The sequence below is a fragment of the Ylistrum balloti genome, unplaced genomic scaffold (genome assembly GCF_031769215.1).
Source record: "Ylistrum balloti isolate Yb309-2 unplaced genomic scaffold, AGI_CSIRO_Ybal_v1 Utg371468, whole genome shotgun sequence".
NCBI lineage: Eukaryota > Metazoa > Mollusca > Bivalvia > Pectinida > Pectinidae > Ylistrum > Ylistrum balloti.
The window spans coordinates 593,745-616,699 of record NW_026782765.1 but is presented as its reverse complement, the minus strand read 5'-3'; the positions used below and the strand labels follow the sequence as shown (position 1 = coordinate 616,699).

At 39.2% G+C, this 22,955-nt stretch overlaps 1 protein-coding gene across 1 annotated transcript; it reads left to right on the top strand.

The window, feature by feature from the left end:
- The first annotated feature begins 306 nt into the window (after positions 1–306).
- Positions 307–21,534, top strand: LOC132562629 (uncharacterized). The gene is made up of 7 exons (XM_060227381.1): positions 307–411; positions 7,914–8,202; positions 8,483–8,560; positions 9,434–9,586; positions 10,337–10,693; positions 11,577–11,939; positions 21,386–21,534. Exons 1-7 carry the CDS (start codon positions 307–309, stop codon positions 21,532–21,534), a joined length of 1,494 nt encoding a protein of 497 aa, XP_060083364.1.
- The last annotated feature ends 1,421 nt before the right edge of the window (positions 21,535–22,955 follow it).

Genomic DNA, 22,955 nt, shown 5'->3' with positions numbered 1-22,955 from the left:
CGGTCACGGTGAACAATACTTGGTTGTGGAGGTGACGCGTGATACACTGTCAGATCCACGATGACAAGGATGAGTTATGACGGGGTTTGACATTCTCAGGTAAAACACAGGTAAAATAATATATCTAATTAAAAATTCAGGTCTTGAAACAAACGAAAGACATAACTTAACAAGCATGACGACGTCACAACCCGGCAATAATAAGCCGGTTGCCATCTTGGACTAACAAGTAAGCGAGGATTTAACACACGTGTCGGCGATATATTGATGACTGTGTGACTTTACCGGGACCTTACGCCATCCTGGATGGACAACCCGGTACCCGATGGGCGACCCATGTGGACGCTGTTTTTCGACGGGACACTCTTCAAGCGTTACCAAGACTACCTACGGAGTCATGACCTCACCAAGGTAATATATCCTATGTTATATATTGTAATGTCGCGTTAGTTTGTTAATATTAGCTAGTGTTATAAGTATATATTAAACATGTATGTTGAAGGTTCCATTCATCACACAGCTTATACACGCTGAACGTTAATGTCTTAAGAAAAGGGTCTAATGTTTAGTTTAATGACAATAATAATACTGTCAATGAATATTTCTTTCCCACAAATAAAAATATTTTATTTAGAAAACAGCAACAACAAAATCAACAACAACATATTAACGTTTCATGATCCCTTCTATCACTCTGGTAGAACCTGTCCTGTAACTTTCTATCACTAAAAACCTGTCCTGTATGACATGCCTTCTGTCACTACAATACAACCTGTCCTGTATGACATGCCTTCTGTCACTACATGTCCATGACATGCCTTCTGTCACTACAATACAACCTGTCCTGTATGACATGCCTTCTGTCACTACAATACAACCTGTCCTGTATCCCTTCTGTCACTACAATACAATCTGTCCTGTACATCCCTTCTATCACTACAATACAACCTGTCCTGTAAGACAACTTCTGTCACTACAATACAACCTGTCCTGTAAGACAACCCTTCTATCACTACAATACAACCTGTCCTGTATGACATCCCTTCTGTCACTACAATACAACCTGTCCTGTATGACATCCCTTCTGTCACTACAATGTCCTGTACAACCTTGATAGTCCTGCATGACATCCCTTCTGTCACTACAATACAACCTGTCCTGCATGACATCCCTTCTGTCACTACAATACAACCTGTCCAATATGACATGCCTTCTGTCACTACAATACAACCTGTCCTGTATGACATGCCTTCTGTCACTACAATACAACCTGTCCTGTATGACATCCCTTCTGTCACTACAATACAACCTGTCCTGTATGACATGCCTTCTGTCACTACAATACAACCTGTCCTGCATGACATGCCTTCTGTCACTACAATACAACCTGTCCTGCATGACATCCCTTCTGTCACTCTGGTAGAACCTGTCCTGTATGACATGCCTTCTGTCACTACAATACAACCTGTCCTGTATGACATCCCTTCTATCACTCTGGTAGAACCTGCCCTGTATGACATGCCTTCTGTCACTACAATACAACCTGTCCTGTATGACATGCCTTCTGTCACTACAATACAACCTGTCCTGTATGACATGCCTTCTGTCACTACAATACAACCTGTCCTGTAAGACAACCCTTCTGTCACTACAATACAACCTGTCCAATATGACATGGCTTCTGTCACTACAATACAACCTGTCCTGTATGACATGCCTTCTGTCACTACAATACAACCTGTCGTGTATGACATCCCTTCTATCACTCTGGTAGAACCTGTCCTGTATGACATGCCTTCTGTCACTACAATACAACCTGTCCTGTATGACATGCCTTCTGTCACTACAATACAACCTGTCCTGTATGACATGCCTTCTGTCACTACAATACAACCTGTCCTGTATGACATGCCTTCTATCACTACAATACAACCTGTCCTGTAAGACAACCCTTCTGTCACTACAATACAACCTGTCCTGTATGACATGCCTTCTATCACTACAATACAACCTGTCTTGTAAGACAACCCTTCTGTCACTACAATACAACCTGCCTTCTGTCACTACAATACAACCTGTCCTGTATGACATACCTTCTGTCACTACAATACAACCTGTCCTGTATGACATGCCTTCTGTCACTACAATACAACCTGTCCTGTATGACATCCCTTCTATCACTACAATACAACCTGTCCTGCATGACATCCCTTCTATCACTCTGGTAGAACCTGTCCTGTATGACATGCCTTCTGTCACTACAATACAACCTGTCGTGTATGACGTCCCTTCTATCACTCTGGTAGAACCTGTCCTGTATGACATGCCTTCTGTCACTACAATACAACCTGTCCTGTATGACATGCCTTCTATCACTACAATACAACCTGTCTTGTAAGACAACCCTTCTGTCACTACAATACAACCTGTCCAATATGACATGCCTTCTGTCACTACAATACAACCTGTCCAATATGACATGCCTTCTGTCACTACAATACAACCTGTCCTGTATGACATGCCTTCTGTAACTACAATACAACCTGTCATACTGTCACTACAATACAACATACCCTTCTGTCACTACAATACAACCTGTCCTGTAATACATGCCCTGTACAACCTGTCCTGTATATATTGTAATGTCGCGTTAGTTTGTTAATATTAGCAGTGTTATAAGTATATATTAAACCTGTCCTGTATGACATGTTCCTTCTGTCACTACAATACAACACTGTCTGTAACGTTAATGTCTTAAGAAAAGGGTCTGTATGTTTCTGTTTAATGACAATACAATACTGTCCTGTATGACATTTCTTTCCCACAAATAAAAATATTTTATTTAGAAAACAGCAACAACAAAATCAACAACAACATATTAACGTTTCATGATCCCTTCTATCACTCTGGTAGAACCTGTCCTGTATGACATCCCTTCTATCACTACAATACAACCTGTCCTGTATGACATGCCTTCTGTCACTACAATACAACCTGTCCTGTATGACATGCCTTCTGTCACTACAATACAACCTGTCCAATATGACATGCCTTCTGTCACTACAATACAACCTGTCCTGTATGACATGCCTTCTGTAACTACAATACAACCTGTCCTGTATGACATCCCTTCTGTCACTACAATACAATCTGTCCTGTATGACATCCCTTCTATCACTACAATACAACCTGTCCTGTAAGACAACCCTTCTGTCACTACAATACAACCTGTCCTGTAAGACAACCCTTCTATCACTACAATACAACCTGTCCTGTATGACATCCCTTCTGTCACTACAATACAACCTGTCCTGTATGACATCCCTTCTGTCACTACAATACAACCTGTCCTGTAAGACAACCCTTCTGTCACTACAATACAACCTGTCCTGTATGACATCCCTTCTGTCACTACAATACAACCTGTCCTGTATGACATCCCTTCTGTCACTACAATACAACCTGTCCTGTATGATATCCCTTCTGTCACTACAATACAACCTGTCCAATATGACATGCCTTCTGTCACTACAATACAACCTGTCCTGTAAGACAACCCTTCTGTCACTACAATACAACCTGTCCTGTATGACATCCCTTCTATCACTACAATACAACCTGTCCTGTATGACATGCCTTCTGTCACTACAATACAACCTGTCCTGCATGACATGCCTTCTGTCACTACAATACAACCTGTCCTGCATGACATCCCTTCTGTCACTCTGGTAGAACCTGTCCTGTATGACATGCCTTCTGTCACTACAATACAACCTGTCCTGTATGACATCCCTTCTATCACTCTGGTAGAACCTGCCCTGTATGACATGCCTTCTGTCACTACAATACAACCTGTCCTGTATGACATGCCTTCTGTCACTACAATACAACCTGTCCTGTATGACATGCCTTCTGTCACTACAATACAACCTGTCCTGTAAGACAACCCTTCTGTCACTACAATACAACCTGTCCAATATGACATGGCTTCTGTCACTACAATACAACCTGTCCTGTATGACATGCCTTCTGTAACTACAATACAACCTGTCCTGTATGACATCCCTTCTATCACTCTGGTAGAACCTGTCCTGTATGACATGCCTTCTGTCACTACAATACAACCTGTCCTGTATGACATGCCTTCTGTCACTACAATACAACCTGTCCTGTATGACATGCCTTCTGTCACTACAATACAACCTGTCCTGTATGACATGCCTTCTATCACTACAATACAACCTGTCCTGTATGACATCCCTTCTATCACTACAATACAACCTGTCCTGTATGACATGCCTTCTATCACTACAATACAACCTGTCCTGTAAGACAACCCTTCTGTCACTACAATACAACCTGCCCAATATGACATGCCTTCTGTCACTACAATACAATCTGTCCTGTATGACATGCCTTCTGTAACTACAATACAACCTGTCCTGTATGACATACCTTCTGTCACTACAATACAACCTGTCCTGTATGACATGCCTTCTGTCACTACAATACAACCTGTCCTGTATGACATCCCTTCTATCACTACAATACAACCTGTCCTGCATGACATCCCTTCTATCACTCTGGTAGAACCTGTCCTGTATGACATGCCTTCTGTCACTACAATACAACCTGTCGTGTATGACGTCCCTTCTATCACTCTGGTAGAACCTGTCCTGTATGACATGCCTTCTGTCACTACAATACAACCTGTCCTGTATGACATGCCTTCTATCACTACAATACAACCTGTCTTGTAAGACAACCCTTCTGTCACTACAATACAACCTGTCCTGTATGACATGCCTTCTGTCACTACAATACAACCTGTCCTGTATGACATGCCTTCTGTCACTACAATACAACCTGTCCTGTAAGACAACCCTTCTGTCACTACAATACACAATACAACCTGTCCAATATGACATGCCTTCTGTCACTACAATACAACCTGTCCAATATGACATGCCTTCTGTCACTACAATACAACCTGTCCTGTATGACATGCCTTCTGTAACTACAATACAACCTGTCCTGTATGACATACCTTCTGTCACTACAATACAACCTGTCCTGTAAGACAACCCTTCTGTCACTACAATACAACTTGTCCTGTATGACATCCCTTCTATCACTACAATACAACCTGTCCTGTATGACATGCCTTCTGTCACTACAATACAACCTGTCCTGTATGACATCCCTTCTGTCACTACAATATAACCTGTCCTGTAAGACATCCCTTCTGTCACTACAATACAACCTGTCCTGTAAGACAACCCTTCTGTCACTACAATACAACCTGTCCTGTAAGACAACCCTTCTGTCACTACAATACAACCTGTCCTGCATGACATCCCTTCTGTCACTACAATACAACCTGTCCTGCATGACATCCCTTCTGTCACTACAATACAACCTGTCCTGTATGACATGCCTTCTCTCACTACAATACAACCTGTCCTGTAAGACATCCCTTCTGTCACTACAATACAACCTGTCCTGTATGACATGCCGTCTGTCACTACAATACAACCTGTCCTGTATGACATCCCTTCTGTCACTACAATACAACCTGTCCTGTATGACATCCCTTCTATCACTACAATACAACCTGTCCTGTATGACATCCCTTCTATCACTACAATACAACCTGTCCTGTATGACATGTCTTCTGTCACTACAATACAACCTGTCCTGTATGACATCCCTTCTGTCACTACAATATAACCTGTCCTGTAAGACATCCCTTCTGTCACTACAATACAACCTGTCCTGTAAGACAACCCTTCTGTCACTACAATACAACCTGTCCTGTAAGACAACCCTTCTGTCACTACAATACAACCTGTCCTGCATGACATCCCTTCTGTCACTACAATACAACCTGTCCTGCATGACATCCCTTCTGTCACTACAATACAACCTGTCCTGTATGACATGCCTTCTCTCACTACAATACAACCTGTCCTGTAAGACATCCCTTCTGTCACTACAATACAACCTGTCCTGTATGACATGCCTTCTGTCACTACAATACAACCTGTCCTGTATGACATCCCTTCTGTCACTACAATACAACCTGTCCTGTATGACATCCCTTCTATCACTACAATACAACCTGTCCTGTATGACATCCCTTCTATCACTACAATACAACCTGTCCTGTATGACATGTCTTCTGTCACTACAATACAACCTGTCCTGTATGACATGCCTTCTGTCACTACAATACAACCTGTCCTGTATGACATCCTTTCTATCACTACAATACAACCTGCCCTGTATGACATGACTTCTGTCACTACAATACAACCTGTCCTGTATGACATCCCTTTTGTCACTACAATACAACCTGTCCTGTATGACATCCCTTCTGTCACATGTTAACTTTATAAGAGAGGACTTTGAGAGTGGTCATCATTCACAGATTGACATGGTACAGAGATGATCATTGACGATAACTCTACCATGTACAGAGATGGCCATTGTATATATCTCTACCACGTACAGAGATGGCCATTGTATATATATCTATCACGTACAGAGATGGTCATTGTATATATCTCTACCACGTACAGAGATGGTCATTGTATATAACTCTACCACGTACAGAGATGGGCATTGTATATATCTCTACCACGTACAGAGATGGTCATTGTATATATCTCTACCACGTACAGAGATGGTCATTGTCGATAGCTCTACCACGTACAGAGATGGTCATTGTATATATCTCTACCACGTACAGAGATGGCCATTGTATATATATCTACCACGTACAGAGATGGTCATTGTATATATCTCTACCACGTACAGAGATGGTCATTGTATATAACTCTACCACGTACAGAGATGGGCATTGTATATATCTCTACCACGTACAGAGATGGTCATTGTATATATCTCTACCACGTACAGAGATGGTCATTGTATATATCTCTACCACGTACAGGGATGGTTATTGTATATATATCTACCACGTACAGAGATGGTCATTGTATATATCTCTACCACGTACAGAGATGGTCATTGTATATAACTCTACCACGTACATATATGGTCATTATCGATATCTCTACCACGTTCAGGGATGGTCGTTCCCGATATCTCTACCACGTACCGGGATGGTCATTGCCGATATCTCTACCACGTACAGAGATGGTCGTTATCGATATCTCTATCACGTACAGAGATGGTCATTTTCGCCACCTTGACCACGTAAAGAGATGGTCATTATCATCAGATTGGCTTTATAGAGATGTGGCCAGTAGTGAGAGAACCGTTATCGATATCTAACGGTGATAATGTTTCCAGATTGGTCCTTTAGATATATGGTCATACCGACACTTAGTCGCTATAAAGATGAATATTTTCCAGGGGTTATCGTCACTTATCGGGGTTTTTTTTTGTTTTGTTTACAAATGACAATTATTGACGAGAGGTCACGTTGCTGTTCCTTATCCCAGGTAGGTAGAAACACACTCTAGTGTTTGCAATGTGTTCGATCTACGGCAGTCGTAAACAATATACACATAAAACTGTCACCATCCTTCGCCACTCCCTGGTAATGGCCGACAGATATTGTAGCCAACGACCTTAGTGATAAGAGATCGTCGCTTTATAATTAACTGTGACAAGATTCATCTGACAAGGTTAAATATAGACAGACAGGGAGATCTACTCGTACAATTCACACTAAGCAGTGATACAGCCATATAATATTTACATATTGTATTTTGAATGCACTAAGATGGTTCCAGCTTACGTGCTAATACACTACATCTTGTTTTTATGTGATTAATAAACGCATCGACAGAATGACCTATAATGCGTCGTCATTAGCTTCGTTCATGATTAATGCAAACAATTAAAGTATGTATCTCTAAGTCTTTTCGAAATTTGTCCCTCAGATTCTGGACAATAGAGCCAGTGCTGTGAGAAGTAACTCCCTTTCGTCAGAGCCACCTGTGTTAAATGATGACACAAACTGGTTACCTCCCCTCGGGAATAAATCTACGGAAACCAATGGGGCTACACCGATATCTCGTATGACATCAACCAATTCTGAGAATTTTCTGACAGCAGTTGAGAAGAAGCGGCGGAACAGACGTACAACGGGGTGTGTGGTTCTTGGAATACTGTCCTTGGGAGCTATAGCGGCAGCGGTGGCCCTCATCATTCACTTTGTCTTTGTGAAAAGTACGTGTCGGATTGACTTAATGTGATGAATTATACGTATCGTTGAATTTTGACATACACAATCTTTTGAAAAATAGAATAAGGACGGATGTTGGCAGAAATCTTCGCTCCTCGACTTTTGCGACCTTCATACAAACATGTGACAATATCCATGTTCAACCTTCCAAAGTGGAAAGTCAGAGAAAACCTGATTTGTTAGTCTTACAGAAGCTTTAAAATGCCACGTGACACTTTCGGAGAACCGTAAATATTAAATAGATATTCTTTTCACATTTTACAGGTAAAGACCACGTGTCGAACAGTGCCCCTATCCACATCCCCGGAAGTGACACTCATCACAAAAATCTTAGTGCTTTAGGTACGTAACATAAGACCTGGTATCACAAACAACGCCTTCGGTTTGTGTTACAGAAATGTAGTTTCTTGTTACTGAACAAACACTTTGTTATAACGAAACAGCAGTTGTTCTCGTCATAATACTGACTTAATTGAACTTTTATCTGACATCATATTCAAATCATAAAGGACGTTCTCAACACGATTCCGAATTGATATTTGAAAAGCTTATCAAAGTTTTGCGAATTATTGTCAACGAATTAAAATAACGCGCAAACTTCTCAACAGCAAATTTTTTTATTGAAATACATCTTCATGCTGGTTCCCCAGAACACCTGCTTTCATAGGTCAGTACAAATTTTGCCAGCTGTTCTTCTTTTTATTTTTATTTTTTCCTAAATACATGTAAACCTCTTGTTACAATATGCAGATGTTGCGAATTTCCTTTCGGCCTGATATCAGGTCGTTCGCATAGACCGCGGGATTTTACTATTTTTTCCAGGTACAAATATGGTGCCCTGAGCAGTATTGTAACTTGAAATTTCATCTATTTCATCTCTTAATTACCTATACATTTCTTAATAACATCGCGGCATCACTGTTCCGTGTGAATATAATTTTCATTTCCTCAATGAAATATTCAATATTCAAACGGAAATTCAATTTTAAAACAAATTCATTACAACACATGTTAAGACCTTTACAGTCTGTCAAATCTTGATTTCATTTTCAATAGACGTAAAACGTTTCTTAGTTACAGCATTAACGAAATATTTCTGTAAATTGGGGTGTATATGTGTTTGCTATCTTTGGTTTATACCACATTCCCGTTTTAATAGGTATTTGTCTATACACTTTGTAGTATAAATTGTTTTTATCTTGGTTTTTTAAACAGTTAACGATTCCCGACGGCTTGGCATTGCCCCATTGTCCAATCTAAATATACCTAAGTTAGAAAATATTCCTACCGTCAAAGAGGGCGATGGCAAACCACAGTTTATACCTCTCAAACCGATGGAGTCAGCCACTAATAATCCCAAACTGGCACGTAAGTAAATATGTACGTGGAATGACGGAAGTAGTGAACAATCGGCAAATCACATCGTATGTATTGTTACACGTGAATATGCACGTGCCATCAGCTGAGAGTGTTCTTATTAGAACACATATGTATGTGTTTAATTGTTGAATATCAAATAAAAATTTTGTTTAAACTTACAACAATTTTTTTTGTTTAAACTAACAATAAAACTTCAGTTTAAATGACCGTAATGAAACAGTTAAGTGATATTATAATTACATCGTACTACAATGTAATATAACAGCGCAGAACATCAGTTTCCACATTGACATCGAGAGCTTTGAAATATCTCCTTTTGTTTAAAAAATCAATTTGTCATTGTTTGAAATATAATTGATTTTTTCTTTAATGATGTATGAATGTCAGACGCCCTATATTTCTGAAATTTAGTTTTCGTTCTAGTGATGAGATTTTTGATAGACTGGCCAATAGAAAGTGATTTTAAGGCGAAAAATAACAATAGATAAAAAATTATGTACGTCAAAGGAATCTCGAGGTCGCATAACGGTATGTTGTGTTGGCTTTGAAGTTGGGTGTCGCTTCTTTGTATTCTGTAAAGGAGCCTCTTAGACTGATTGGTCACTTTTCCTCCCGAAACTCACTCTCGACAAATTAGTTCTGCCAGATCCTGTTCTACACTGGCATCATGTTTTAGTAATTGGTTATAAGTGAATAATATGTCACGGATAATTTGACTAAAAACGTTTTTTTTTTCAGAGTCCATTAAAATGAAGGACATGTACCAAACGATTGGATCTAGTGGAATATTTTCCTGTAGTGTAAATGGCATCTCTAACTGGTCGTCTGTATTTGTACGCGGAAAACGTAAATCTCATTCCCCTGGTATATTTGAATTTGTTTTAACATCTTCGGGAGAATTTTCATTAAAGGGAAATAACTCTGATATGGTCGTGCGACACAATAAGCAGAAAAATCTTGAAGATTTAAGCCTTGATAATGTATTAGTGTATATCGCCTACACAGAAATCACGTGTGACAATCAGGATACGTTGACATGTGGGGTACAGGCGGGCGGCGAGACGGACAGCCGGACAGCAAAAGTGGTCATCACAGGTAATAATGATGCCCTACGTTGTAGTAAGTCCCCAAAACGAATCGTGTCTGCCCCAAATTTAGAAAATGAAGTACGTATTACCTGATACCTGTATTATTTCACCCTATGACTTGTAAATTTGTCTCAAAGACTGTTTCTGAATACATACATCATTTATTCAATTGCCAAGAAGTATGTTGTAACATATATATATGATGTCAATATCCATTTTCAGTCATTTATGGTATATTCTGGAAATATCGATTTTGATCAAAGTCAGCTCATCATAGGTAATTTAACAGTATACAAATATGAAATAAATGTTTACTTAACGTTTGTTAAAGGGAGATAACTCCAGACAGCTTTGATTGAAATTTAAATAGTGTTTATTTCGGGAAGTAAACGTTGTAAACATGTTCCCGTGTGGTCAGGTCATCTAATTTAGTCAAGATGTCTCAGATCAGTTCTTAAATAGTGGCTGCGTCAATTTACATAAAAAGGTTTATTTTAAAAATTAGTTATTTTCACACTGACATAACCTGAAACAAGTATCTATATATGACTTCATGTAAAATGTCAGTGCCTACAAAATGATAACAATTTTCTTTTAAAAGTCCCAATATTGGGATCCTGTGACGTATGAGCGGGCGAAGTGCAACATTTTATATGAGTTATGCGAAAACAAACCTGTGGGCTAGGGAACGATTTTCGGTACATTGTGTATATACGTGTGTATTTACTATTTTAATACAAAAAACTCCTTTACGTTAACCATGGGACAGATATATGCTAATGAATTCTATAAGAACGTAAACTTACCGCAATACGCAATGTGGTGGTAGATCTGAGTTTGAAGGAAAGTCAAAGTCTGACGCTTACAAAAATGAATTACAATTTGTCTAGTGGATCCGGCACCGGAGGTGACGATGAAGATTCCAGTTCAGGTGATTGAGGGAGAAAAACTCGTGATTTCGGCCTCATGGATGGCAGGATATCCTGACCCTCACGGTAATCTAAGTTGGTCCACATCTGGACCAGGGAAAAACACTCCTACCGATTTTTTCTCTGGTTCTGACACGACATGGACTTTAAAACGGTACGAGAGAAAATGCGAGACGGTTGTCGATTCATACACCACGTTCAAGCCAAAGTTAAAATGGAACGGAACAGAGATCACAGTAAAGCCCGATATCACACCAGTGGCAGGAGGAGAAATCCCAGATCTGAATATCAAGTCAGCGAAGGAACTTCTTTATATTGTTCCAGGTAAGTTTCTTGGTTAACTTTGCTCAGCTGTAATATTTAAACCATCAAGTTATAGATACGATCATTTAAATGAGACAGTAACAGCGTAAGTTTTTTATTTTATTTTGCTCAGCTGTAATATTTAAACCATCAAGTTATAGATACGATCATTTAAATGAGACAGTAACAGCGTAAGTTTTTTATTTTATTTTGCTCAGCTGTAATATTTAAACCATCAAGTTATAGATACGATCATTTAAATGAGACAGTAACAGCGTAAGTTTTTTATTTTATTTTGCTCAGCTGTAATATTTAAACCATCAAGTTATAGATACGATCATTTAAATGAGACAGTAACAGCGTAAGTTTTTTATTTTATTTTGCTCAGCTGTAATATTTAAACCATCAAGTTATAGATACGATCATTTAAATGAGACAGTAACAGCGTAAGTTTTTTATTTTATTTTGCTCAGCTGTAATATTTAAACCATCAAGTTATAGATACGATCATTTAAATGAGACAGTAACAGCGTAAGTTTTTTATTTTATTTTGCTCAGCTGTAATATTTAAACCATCAAGTTATAGATACGATCATTTAAATGAGACAGTAACAGCGTAAGTTTTTTATTTTATTTTGCTCAGCTGTAATATTTAAACCATCAAGTTATAGATACGATCATTTAAATGAGACAGTAACAGCGTAAGTTTTTTATTTTATTTTGCTCAGCTGTAATATTTAAACCATCAAGTTATAACGATCATTTAAATGAGACAGTAACAGCGTAAGTTTTTTATTTTATTTTGCTCAGCTGTAATATTTAAACCATCAAGTTATAGATACGATCATTTAAATGAGACAGTAACAGCGTAAGTTTTTTATTTTATTTTGCTCAGCTGTAATATTTAAACCATCAAGTTATAGATACGATCATTTAAATGAGACAGTAACAGCGTAAGTTTTTAATTTTATTTTGCTCAGCTGTAATATTTAAACCATCAAGTTATAGATACCATCATTTAAATGAGACAGTAACAGCGTAAGTTTTTTATTTTATTTTGCTCAGCTGTAATATTTAAACCATCAAGTTATAGATACGATCATTTAAATGAGACAGTAACAGCGTAAGTTTTTAATTTTATTTTGCTCAGCTGTAATATTTAAACAATCAAGTTATAGATACGGCAATGACAGCGAACTTGCATGTATTCTAATGGCGTTTGGGATGTACTTCTCTTTTAATTACATTTTCAATATACACCAATGATAATGTGAACTGTTGAACAAATGCTTTAGAAGGGCCGCGAATGAGATCAAATTATCCGAGTAGGTTTACTTTGAATGTGATTCCCTGCATCCGTTGTGTTGTTGCACTGTTGTCAGCTTCCCTCACCGCACTACTGTATCTGTATTGCCTTATCATCACGTTGTTGCCCTTTCCACCTTTCCAACGCAGATGTATTGGAAAACATTTAAAATGTTAGAGTAAGACTAACATTGTATTGCTTACAAGGGAATATTCGTGGCCAGGGTACCAGTGACGTCACAGTGTCACGTGTCCTCGCAGCTCTTTAGAATTTTGACTGAGTGAAAACGGCTACTTTGAAGGCTTGAAAGTAGGTAACAGACACACCGGAACGCCCGCAAGCACAAGCATTGCTTTTTAAACAACTCCGCGAAATGTTTAATTGGGGGTGAAATCATGACTGAACTTGTCCGGGACTGCGGAGGGGGGCATATTGCTTTGTCCGTGTCCGTCCCATCCCGATTCAATTTAAGCAGGTAGCAAATTCATTCTTTGACAGATATATATTATATAAAGGTCAGTGATGAGTATTCTTTGGACATCGTAGTGTTTTGGAATGTCAAAGTCAAGGCCAAGGTCGCCCTTGCTATTTATAGAAAATTTAAACTAACTAACTTCATTCTCTCCTGGAATTTGGTCAGACTTTACACAACGGTCAAGTATGAGTGTACTTTGGACATTGTGATGTTTCATGGACCCAAGGCTAATGTCAAGGTCACCCTGACTATATATAGAACGTATTGTCCAATTCATTTAAAAACTTAGCGACTTCAGTCTTTCTTGGATTTTGGTCAAACTGTATTCAAAGGTCAAGCACGGGTATAAAATGTACCTCTGACATTGTCCTGTTTCAGAGTTGTGAGGTCAAGGACAGGGTCATGGCTATATATATCTAGATAAACACTTTAAATAACACTGGCTGGTATATATGATCCTTTTCGTCCTTGCACCCTAACCCTCCACTTGTTTTTAGGGCATGGTTTTAGGATATAAACAAGTAAAATTTTTGTGTGATGGCTTATGCGACAATATAGACAATAAAATCATTAAATATGGCAATAAGCGAAAATTGATTTATCATATTGATAAACATTTCTGATAGAGGGAAATGCAGGACAAACACTTTCATGCGAACGGTCACAGGAGATGGTATTCTCTTCAAACACAGAAAAAGGTATTTTCTTCGATCACAGAAGATAGTATTCTATTCAATCACAGAAGATGGTTTTCTCTTCAAACACACAAGATGGTATTCTTTTCAAACACAGATGATGGTATTCTCTTCAGTCACACAAGAATGCATTCTTTTCAAACACAGAAAATGGTATTTTCTTCATTCAAAGAAGATAGTATTCTCTTCAATTACAGAAAATGGTTTTCTCTTTAATCACAGAAGATGGTATTGTCTTCAATCAAAGAAGACAATTTTCTCTTCAATCACAGAAGATGATATTTTTCAATCACAAAAGATGGTATTCTTTTCAAACACAGAAGATGGTAATCACTTCAAACACAGAAGAAAGTATTCTCTTCAAACACAGAAGATGGTATTCTCTTCAAACACAGAAAATGGTAATCACTTCAAACACAGAAGATGGTAATCACTTCAAACACAGAAGAAAGTATTCTTTTCAAACACAGAAGATGGTATTCTCTTCAAACACAGAAGAAAGTATTCTTTTCAAACACAGAAGATGGTAATCACTTCAAACACAGAAGAAAGTATTCTTTTCAAACACAGAAGAAAGTATTCTTTTCAAACACAGAAGATGGTAATCACTTCAAACACAGAAGATGGTAATCACTTCAAACACAGAAGAAAGTATTCTTTTCAAACACAGAAGATGGTATTCTCTTCAAACACAGAAGATAGTATTCTTTTCAAACACAGAAGATGGTATTCTTTTCAAACACAGAAGATGGTAATCACTTCAAACACAGAAGATGATATTCTCTTCAATCACAGAAGATAGTATTCTCTTCAATTACATTAAATTTTTTACCCAATGCCATTGTCTACTCCATGTACAGAACTTACCTACTATGTCATTGTATAGTCTAATTGAAATGTATGCCAAATGAACATCATCCACGTCTGAATATAAAGTGCACCTTTATAGTGTAGTGAAGGTGCAAGAGTAAATATTCACATCTAGATTGATCTATCTTAACGATACAGTTGTACTTTCTATTCCGGAACATCTGGTCCCGATTTTCTCCTAATATCATGGCAACTGTCTCGATGTGGAACTGTCCTCGATTGGTCATACTCTGCCCTGGCATCATGGATTTAGATTTTAAATCACACATTTATAAACTTGTGTGTATGAGTGACGCAGTAATAGCTGTTTACTTTAACTGGCGGTAAAGGAATGATTTAATTATATTAAAAAGAATTATTGTTTTACTGACATCACAGGGGAAACATGTGTTACATGTTTTTATTTCCTTGTCAATGTGCAATGCGATTACAATATCTGTCTGTAAGCACTTTAAAAACATAACCGTCATGTGTTCTGCATGTATATGTGTCCTTTTCAAAAACGTTTCACGATGACTACATGAAACATATTGCATGGTATGATTGGACTATGGACTTGCTCAAGTAATATGAAAGATACAGACAATATTATAATAAAGGGTCATTATATGACAAGTAGAATGTACCTGTTTCCTGGACTTCATAGGCAAAAAGAAAACCAGTGGGAGACGAGGGCGCCGGCGGAGGAGTTCTCGTCGACGTTGGAACAAGAACTAGTGCAATGGGCCTCAGACTGGTCGAGTGGTAAGTCGCTGGCCAGACGGGAACATTCAATTTCAAAGTGAACATTGATATCTGACATAAACTTGATAGATTTTGTAGGCTTTCGAACTTTAGTTCAATGGGAACGGATATTTCTAATAAGATACGGCTTACATTTGTAGATTACATTTAAGTCTCATTTACTTGGGTAAATGTTATCTTAGATTCATTTAATTGGGTAGATGTTACCTAAGACTCATTTGCTTAAACAGATGTTATTTTAAACTCATTTACTTCGGTAGACTCATCTTGTCCGGCTAGATGACATTTGTGTATCATTTACCCGGTTTGGTATCGTTTGACCCTCATATACTGGGCGTTTGCAGTTTGAGTCTTATTTACCGGTTAGGTGTCGTTTGAGCCTCATCTACCCGGTTAGATGTCGTTAGAGTCTTATTTACCCCGGTAAATGTCGTTCGAGTCTTATTTACCCGGTTAGATGTTGTTTGAGTCTTATTTACCCAGTTAGATGTCGTTAGAGTCTTATTTACCCCGGTAAATGCCGTTTGAGTCTCATTTTCCCGGTTAGATGTCGTTTGAGTCTTATTTACCCGGATAGATGTTGTTTGAGTCTCATTTACCCAGTTAGATGTCGTTTGAGTCTTATTTACCCAGTTAGATGTCGTTTGAGTCTTATTTACCCAGTTAGATGTCGTTTGAGTCTTATTTACCCAGTTAGATGCCGTTTGAGTCTTATTTACCCAGTTAGATGCCGTTTGAGTCTTATTTACCCCGGTAGATGCCGTTTGAGTCTTATTTACCCAGTTAGATGTCGTTCGAGTCTTATTTACCCGGTTAGATGTCGTTTGAGTCTTATTTACCCCGGTAGATGCCGTTTGAGTCTTATTTACCCAGTTAGATGTCGTTCGAGTCTTATTTACCCGGTTAGATGTTGTTTGAGTCTCATTTACCCCGGTTAGATGTTGTTTGAGTCTCATTTACCCCGGTAAACGCCGTTTGAGTCTCATTTTCCCGGTTAGATGTCGTATGAGTCTTATTTACCTGGTTAGATGTTGTTTAAGTCTTATTTGCCCGGTTAGATGTCGTTCGAGGCTTATTTACCCCGGTAGATGCCGTTTGAGTCTTATTTACCGGGGAAGAAATTGTTGATGGATATCACTGAATTAATGCAGATATTGCTAATTAATCGATATCTGTAAGATATTGTACTAATAATGCAAAGAATAAATACACATGTTTTAAGTCTTTTATTACAAACCAGCTTTTTAGATAGGGAAATGAAAATACAGCGATTGTGTCTAAATTGAATGATGACACCTTATATAAACTCACCACTATTCGTAGTAAGGTTGACAAGTGTGTTATGCCCTGTACACCATGCATTTATACTGATGACTTTCAATTTCTCACGCCTCACAGTAACAAGGGGTTTGCCTTCACGCCTCGGCGTGATGTAGAGAATGCCTTCATGCCTCGTAGTGATATAGAGTGTGCACTCCCGCCTCACAGTAATAAGGGGTATGCCTTCACGCCTCGACGTGATGTAGAGAATGCCTTCATGCCTCGTAGTGATATAGAGTGTGCACTCCCGCCTCACAGTAATAAGGGGTATGCCTTTACGCCTCGACGTGATGTAGAGAATGCCTTCACGCCTCGTAGTGATGTAGAGAATGCGTTCATGCCTCGTAGTGGTGTAGAGTGTGCACTCATGCCTGACAGTAATAAGGGGTATCACGCCCTTCACGCCTCGTAGTGATGTAGAGAATGCGTTCATGCCTCGTAGTGATATAGAGTGTGCACTCATGCCTCACAGTGATAAGGGGTATGCCATCACGCCTCGGCGTGATGTAGAGAATGCCTTCATGCCTCGTAGTGATATAGAGTGTGCACTCCCGCCTCACAGTAATAAGGGGTATGCCTTCACGCCTCGATGCCTCGTAGTGATATAGAGTGTGCACTCACGCATGACATTACTACTGTTAAAGCGTGTACGCCTCGACGGGATGTTGAGAATGCCTTCAGGCCTTCATGCCTCGTAGTGATGTAGAGTGTGCCCTCCCGCCTCACAGTAACAAGGGGTATGCCTTCACGCCTCGGCGTGATGTAGAGAATGCCTTCATGCCTCGTAGTGATATAGAGTGTGCACTCATGCCTCACAGTAATAAGGGGTATGCCATCACGCCTCGACGTGATGTAGAGAATGCCTTCACGCCTCGTAGTGATGTAGAGAATGCGTTCATGCCTCGTAGTGATTTAGAGTGTGCACTCATGCCTGACAGTAATAAGGGGTATGCCTTCACGCCTCGGCGTGATGTAGAGAATGCCTTCATGCCTCGTAGTGATGTAGAGTGTGCCCTCCCGCCTCACAGTAACAAGGGGTATGCCTTCACGCCTCGGCGTGATGTAGAGAATGCCTTCATGCCTCGTAGTGATATAGAGTGTGCACTCATGCCTCACAGTAATAAGGGGTATGCCATCACGCCTCGACGTAATGTAGAGAATGCCTTCATGCCTCGTAGTGATATAGAGTGTGCACTCATGCCTCACAGTGATAAGGGGTATGCCATCACGCCTCGACGTGATGTAGAGAATGCCTTCACGCCTCGTAGTGATGTAGAGAATGCGTTCATGCCTCGTAGTGATGTAGAGAATGCGTTCATGCCTCGGCGTGATGTAGAGAATGCCTTCACGCTTCGTAGTGATAAAGAATGTGCACTCCCGCCTCACAGTGATATAGTGGATGCCCCCATGCCTCGCAGTGACGTAGATTATTCTATCATATATCGTAATGATGTATAGTATGTCCTCACGCCTCGCTTTGATGTTGATAGCTATGCCATCTAGTATCTGTATTCTGTTATTAGTCCCCTGCCGGTAAAACCGGAGGAGACTCTAGTGTTTGTATCCGTCTCTCTGTCCGTCCGTTTGTCTGTCTGTCTGTCTGTCGGCGTTATTTTCTTGTTTTTGCGTCATGGTGTTCTATGGTTTGATATGATGTTCTGTGTATATGTCACGGCGTTATATGGTCAGACATAATGTTTTTTTGTGATGGAGGTCTATGGTTTGACATGATGTTATATATAAATGATGATGTAGTAATGTAATAGTTTAATACGACGTCCTGTAGTAATGTTCCGGCGATCTATAATTTGATATGTCATTCGGTATAAATATCACCCGTTCTATGATTTGACGCGATGCTTTGAGATTTTCTTTGTTTTCAGGTACTCTGTATTATGTTGTAATATAATTTTCTCTCAGGGAATTAGATCATTTTATCCAGCAGTTGTTTAAGTATTATCAATATAAGGCTATTGGTTATTTAAAGAGTAATAGAATCTTACATTCAATGAACAGGAATATGTAAACCTGAACTTAAGAGTTTGACTGGTCAGTATGAGGCTTGCCAACTCAGGAGCTTGGCTGGTTAGTATGAGGCTTGCCAAGTTTAGAAGTGTGATTGTTCAGTATGAGGCTTGCCGAGTTTAGAAGAGTGATTGTTCAGTATGAGGCTTGCCAACTCAAGAGCTTGGCTGGTTAGTATGAGACTTGCCAACTCAAGAGCTTGGCTGGTTAGTAAGATGTTTTCCGAGTTTAAGAGCTTGGCTTGTTAGTATGATGTTTGCCGAATTTAATAGCTTGGCTTGTTAGTATGAGGCTTGCCAAGCTTAAGAGATTGGCTGGTTAGTATGAGGCTTGCCAACTTAAGAGCTTGGCTGGTTAGTATGAGGCTTGCCAACTCAAGAGCTTGGCTGGTTAGTATGAGACTTGCCAACTCAGGAGCTTGGCTGGTTAGTATGATGTTTGCCGAGTTTAAGAGCTTGGCTTGTTAGTATGATGTTTGCCGAGTTTAAGAGCTTGGTTTGTTAGTATGAGACTTGCCAACTCAAGAGCTTGGCTGGTTAGTATGATGTTTGCCGAGTTTAAGAGCTTGGCTTGTTAGTATGAGGCTTGCCAGGCTGAAGAGATTGGCTGGTTAGTATGAGGCTTGCCAACTGAAGAGATTGGCTGGTTAGTATGAGGCTTGCCAACTGAAGAGGTTGGCTGGTTAGTATGAGGCTTGCCAAGCTTAAGAGCTTGGCTTGTTAGTATGAGACTTGCCAACTCAAGAGCTTGGCTGGTTAGTATGAGACTTGCCAACTTAAGAGCTTGGCTGGTTAGTATGAGACTTGCCAACTCAAGAACTTGGCTGGTTAGTATGATGTTTGCCGAGTTTAAGAGCTTGGCTTGTTAGTATGAGGCTTGCCAGGCTGAAGAGATTGGCTGGTTAGTATGAGGCTTGCCAACTGAAGAGATTGGCTGGTTAGTATGAGGCTTGCCAATTGAAGAGATTGGCTGGTTAGTATGAGGCTTGCCAAGCTTAAGAGCTTGGCTTGTTAGTATGAGACTTGCCAACTCAAGAGCTTGGCTGGTTAGTATGAGACTTGCCAACTAAGAGCTTGGCTGGTTAGTATGAGACTTGCCAACTCAAGAGCTTGGCTGGTTAGTATGACGTTTGCCAAGCTTAAGAGCTTGGCTTGTTAGTATGATGTTTGCCGAATTTAAGAGCTTGGTTTGTTAGTATGAGACTTGCCAACTCAAGAGCTTGGCTGGTTAGTATGATGTTTGCCGAGTTTAAGAGCTTGGCTTGTTAGTATGATGTTTGCCGAGCTTAAGAGCTTGGCTGGTTACTATGATGTTTGCCGAGCATAAGAGTTTGGGTGGTTTGTACGAGGTTTGCCGAGCCTGAGAGCTTGGCTGATTAGTATGAGACTTGCCGAGCTTAAGAGCTTGACTGGTTGCTGTGATGTTTGCCAAGCTTAAGAGTTTGGCTGGTTAGTATGAGGCTTGCCGAGCTTAAGAGCTTGGCTGGTTAGTATGAGGCTTGCCAAGCTTAAGAGCTTGGCTGGTTGCTGTGATGTTTGCCGAGCCTGAGAGTTTGGCTGGTTAGTATGAGGCTTGCCAAGCTTCAGAGCTTGGCTAGTTAATACGATGCTTGCCGAGCCTGAGAGTTTGGCTGGTAAGACTTGCCGAGTTTAAAAGTTTAAGAGCCAAACTATTACACAAAGACAACACATAACGCGATGTAAGATGTACAGTATGTCAATATGTTTTGGAAGTTGATTAAGTTATTGTCTGAATACCATTCCCCCGTATATCATTGATGTATATTTTGATCGCTTTGTATACAGTAATAAACAAGTTCCCGCAAGCTTACCTCTTAAGAAATAACAACCCATGGTGACATTTTGTCGCGGACAACAGCCGGTAACGTGTCCGAAGTCTAATGCCCTTACCTTGACATCCGTTGTAAAAAGATATTTTGAAAGCTAGTCCTGGCATTTTATTTTGTAAATCTGAGTCCTCAGTTGTAGCGGTTTGTGTGTGTGTGTTTCAAGTTGTGTTTTTTCTCTTACAGAAAATCACTGTGATGGCTTCACCAACGACACCAGAATAGCTCATCCGTACACGTGCACTAAGTTTGTACGATGCATGCCTGACAAAATGCTCATCTACCCTTGCCCGGAACAAACCTGCTTTCATGAGAACTCCAAGCAATGTGACTAAAGTTTAGAACATCTGCCTGCTTTTATGGATGATATCACTACAATAAGGAGAAAGGATGACCGAAGAAGTATGGACAAATATCTATGAAACTTTAGAATACATTGGGCTAACTTTAGTTGATCTCGGTCGTGCGACATCCAAAGTAGTTGTCGTTATGGTTAAAGTAATAGATATCATTGTATAAGGCAAATTACAGTTTAAATTATATAAAGAGGGGGATTTGATATTTAAATTATCATTCCTATTATTAATATTTCATTATCTAAATGTAATTCATCAATATAGATTAGTTGTGTAATTATGATCATTTTATTGTGTATTGTTAATGAGTGAACATCTGAAGGATGTAAGGATACGTGTGGAAATTTTACTACAGGCACAAGATATACGTGTGACACTTTAAGTATTTTAATTGAATTTGATGTACATATTATACTCATTTTATCATAATTGAGATTTATGATTTATTCATTGTACATTTAACTATGTTTCCTCTTCTTTATACAGATAATCTAAACGACTAAATCCAAAAACCTTTAATAATAATACCTCTTAGAAGTTTCATCATCATTGTAAATCGATGAAAGTTTTTTATTTAGAGGTCTGAGGAAGAACAAGAGGCCCAGTGGACCTGCTCACCTGGTATTCAATGTTTATCAAAAATAAAATAAGTGTTTATCACACATTTAAAGTGGGCACATTCAATAAATTATAACCCAAATAAAGCTTGTAACACTTAACTCTAAACAATGAAAGTTATGGCCTGGATTACAGGTAAATGTCATTTCCTTTTTTCTCGAAATTTGTCGAATATCCTGCTCTCAAACTTTTGGTTTACAAGAAGTCTTTTAAATATTTTGACAATTTGACCCCAGTGATCTTGAATATAGGTCAAGGTCGTTTCTTTTTTGCAAACTTATCAGACTTCATCCTAGAAACCTATAGGCAATTGTCATACTTCTGTGCTTTTTAGCCAACCGTCATCAGATAATGGCAAAACAGCATCTACCATGTAGTTTATTATGTCTGAACTGCAGTAAGATTTAGTTAATCAATTAACCGAATTCTGAGAGACAGATACACGTTGTCATCACTCATGGTCATCAGGTGTGTCCTCGTGGTCATCAAGTGTATCCTCGTGATCGTCAGATATGCCTAAAGAACGGTAAGGGATCGATTGTACCCAGACAACGCCAACGGCAAATATCAATTTGTTTTTATCCGATTTGTTATGTACCGTACTATTACGGAGGCTACAACATATATCCAAATATAACCATGAGTGTACGGGTCATATGAAATAGTCACTGCCTAAATGCGACCAATGTGATAAAAGAAATGCACGTTTTAAACGACGAATTGATGAATTCACTAAAGCGTATATTTCTTTTGTTTTTTGTTTTTGTTTTTGCCCTTTTTTT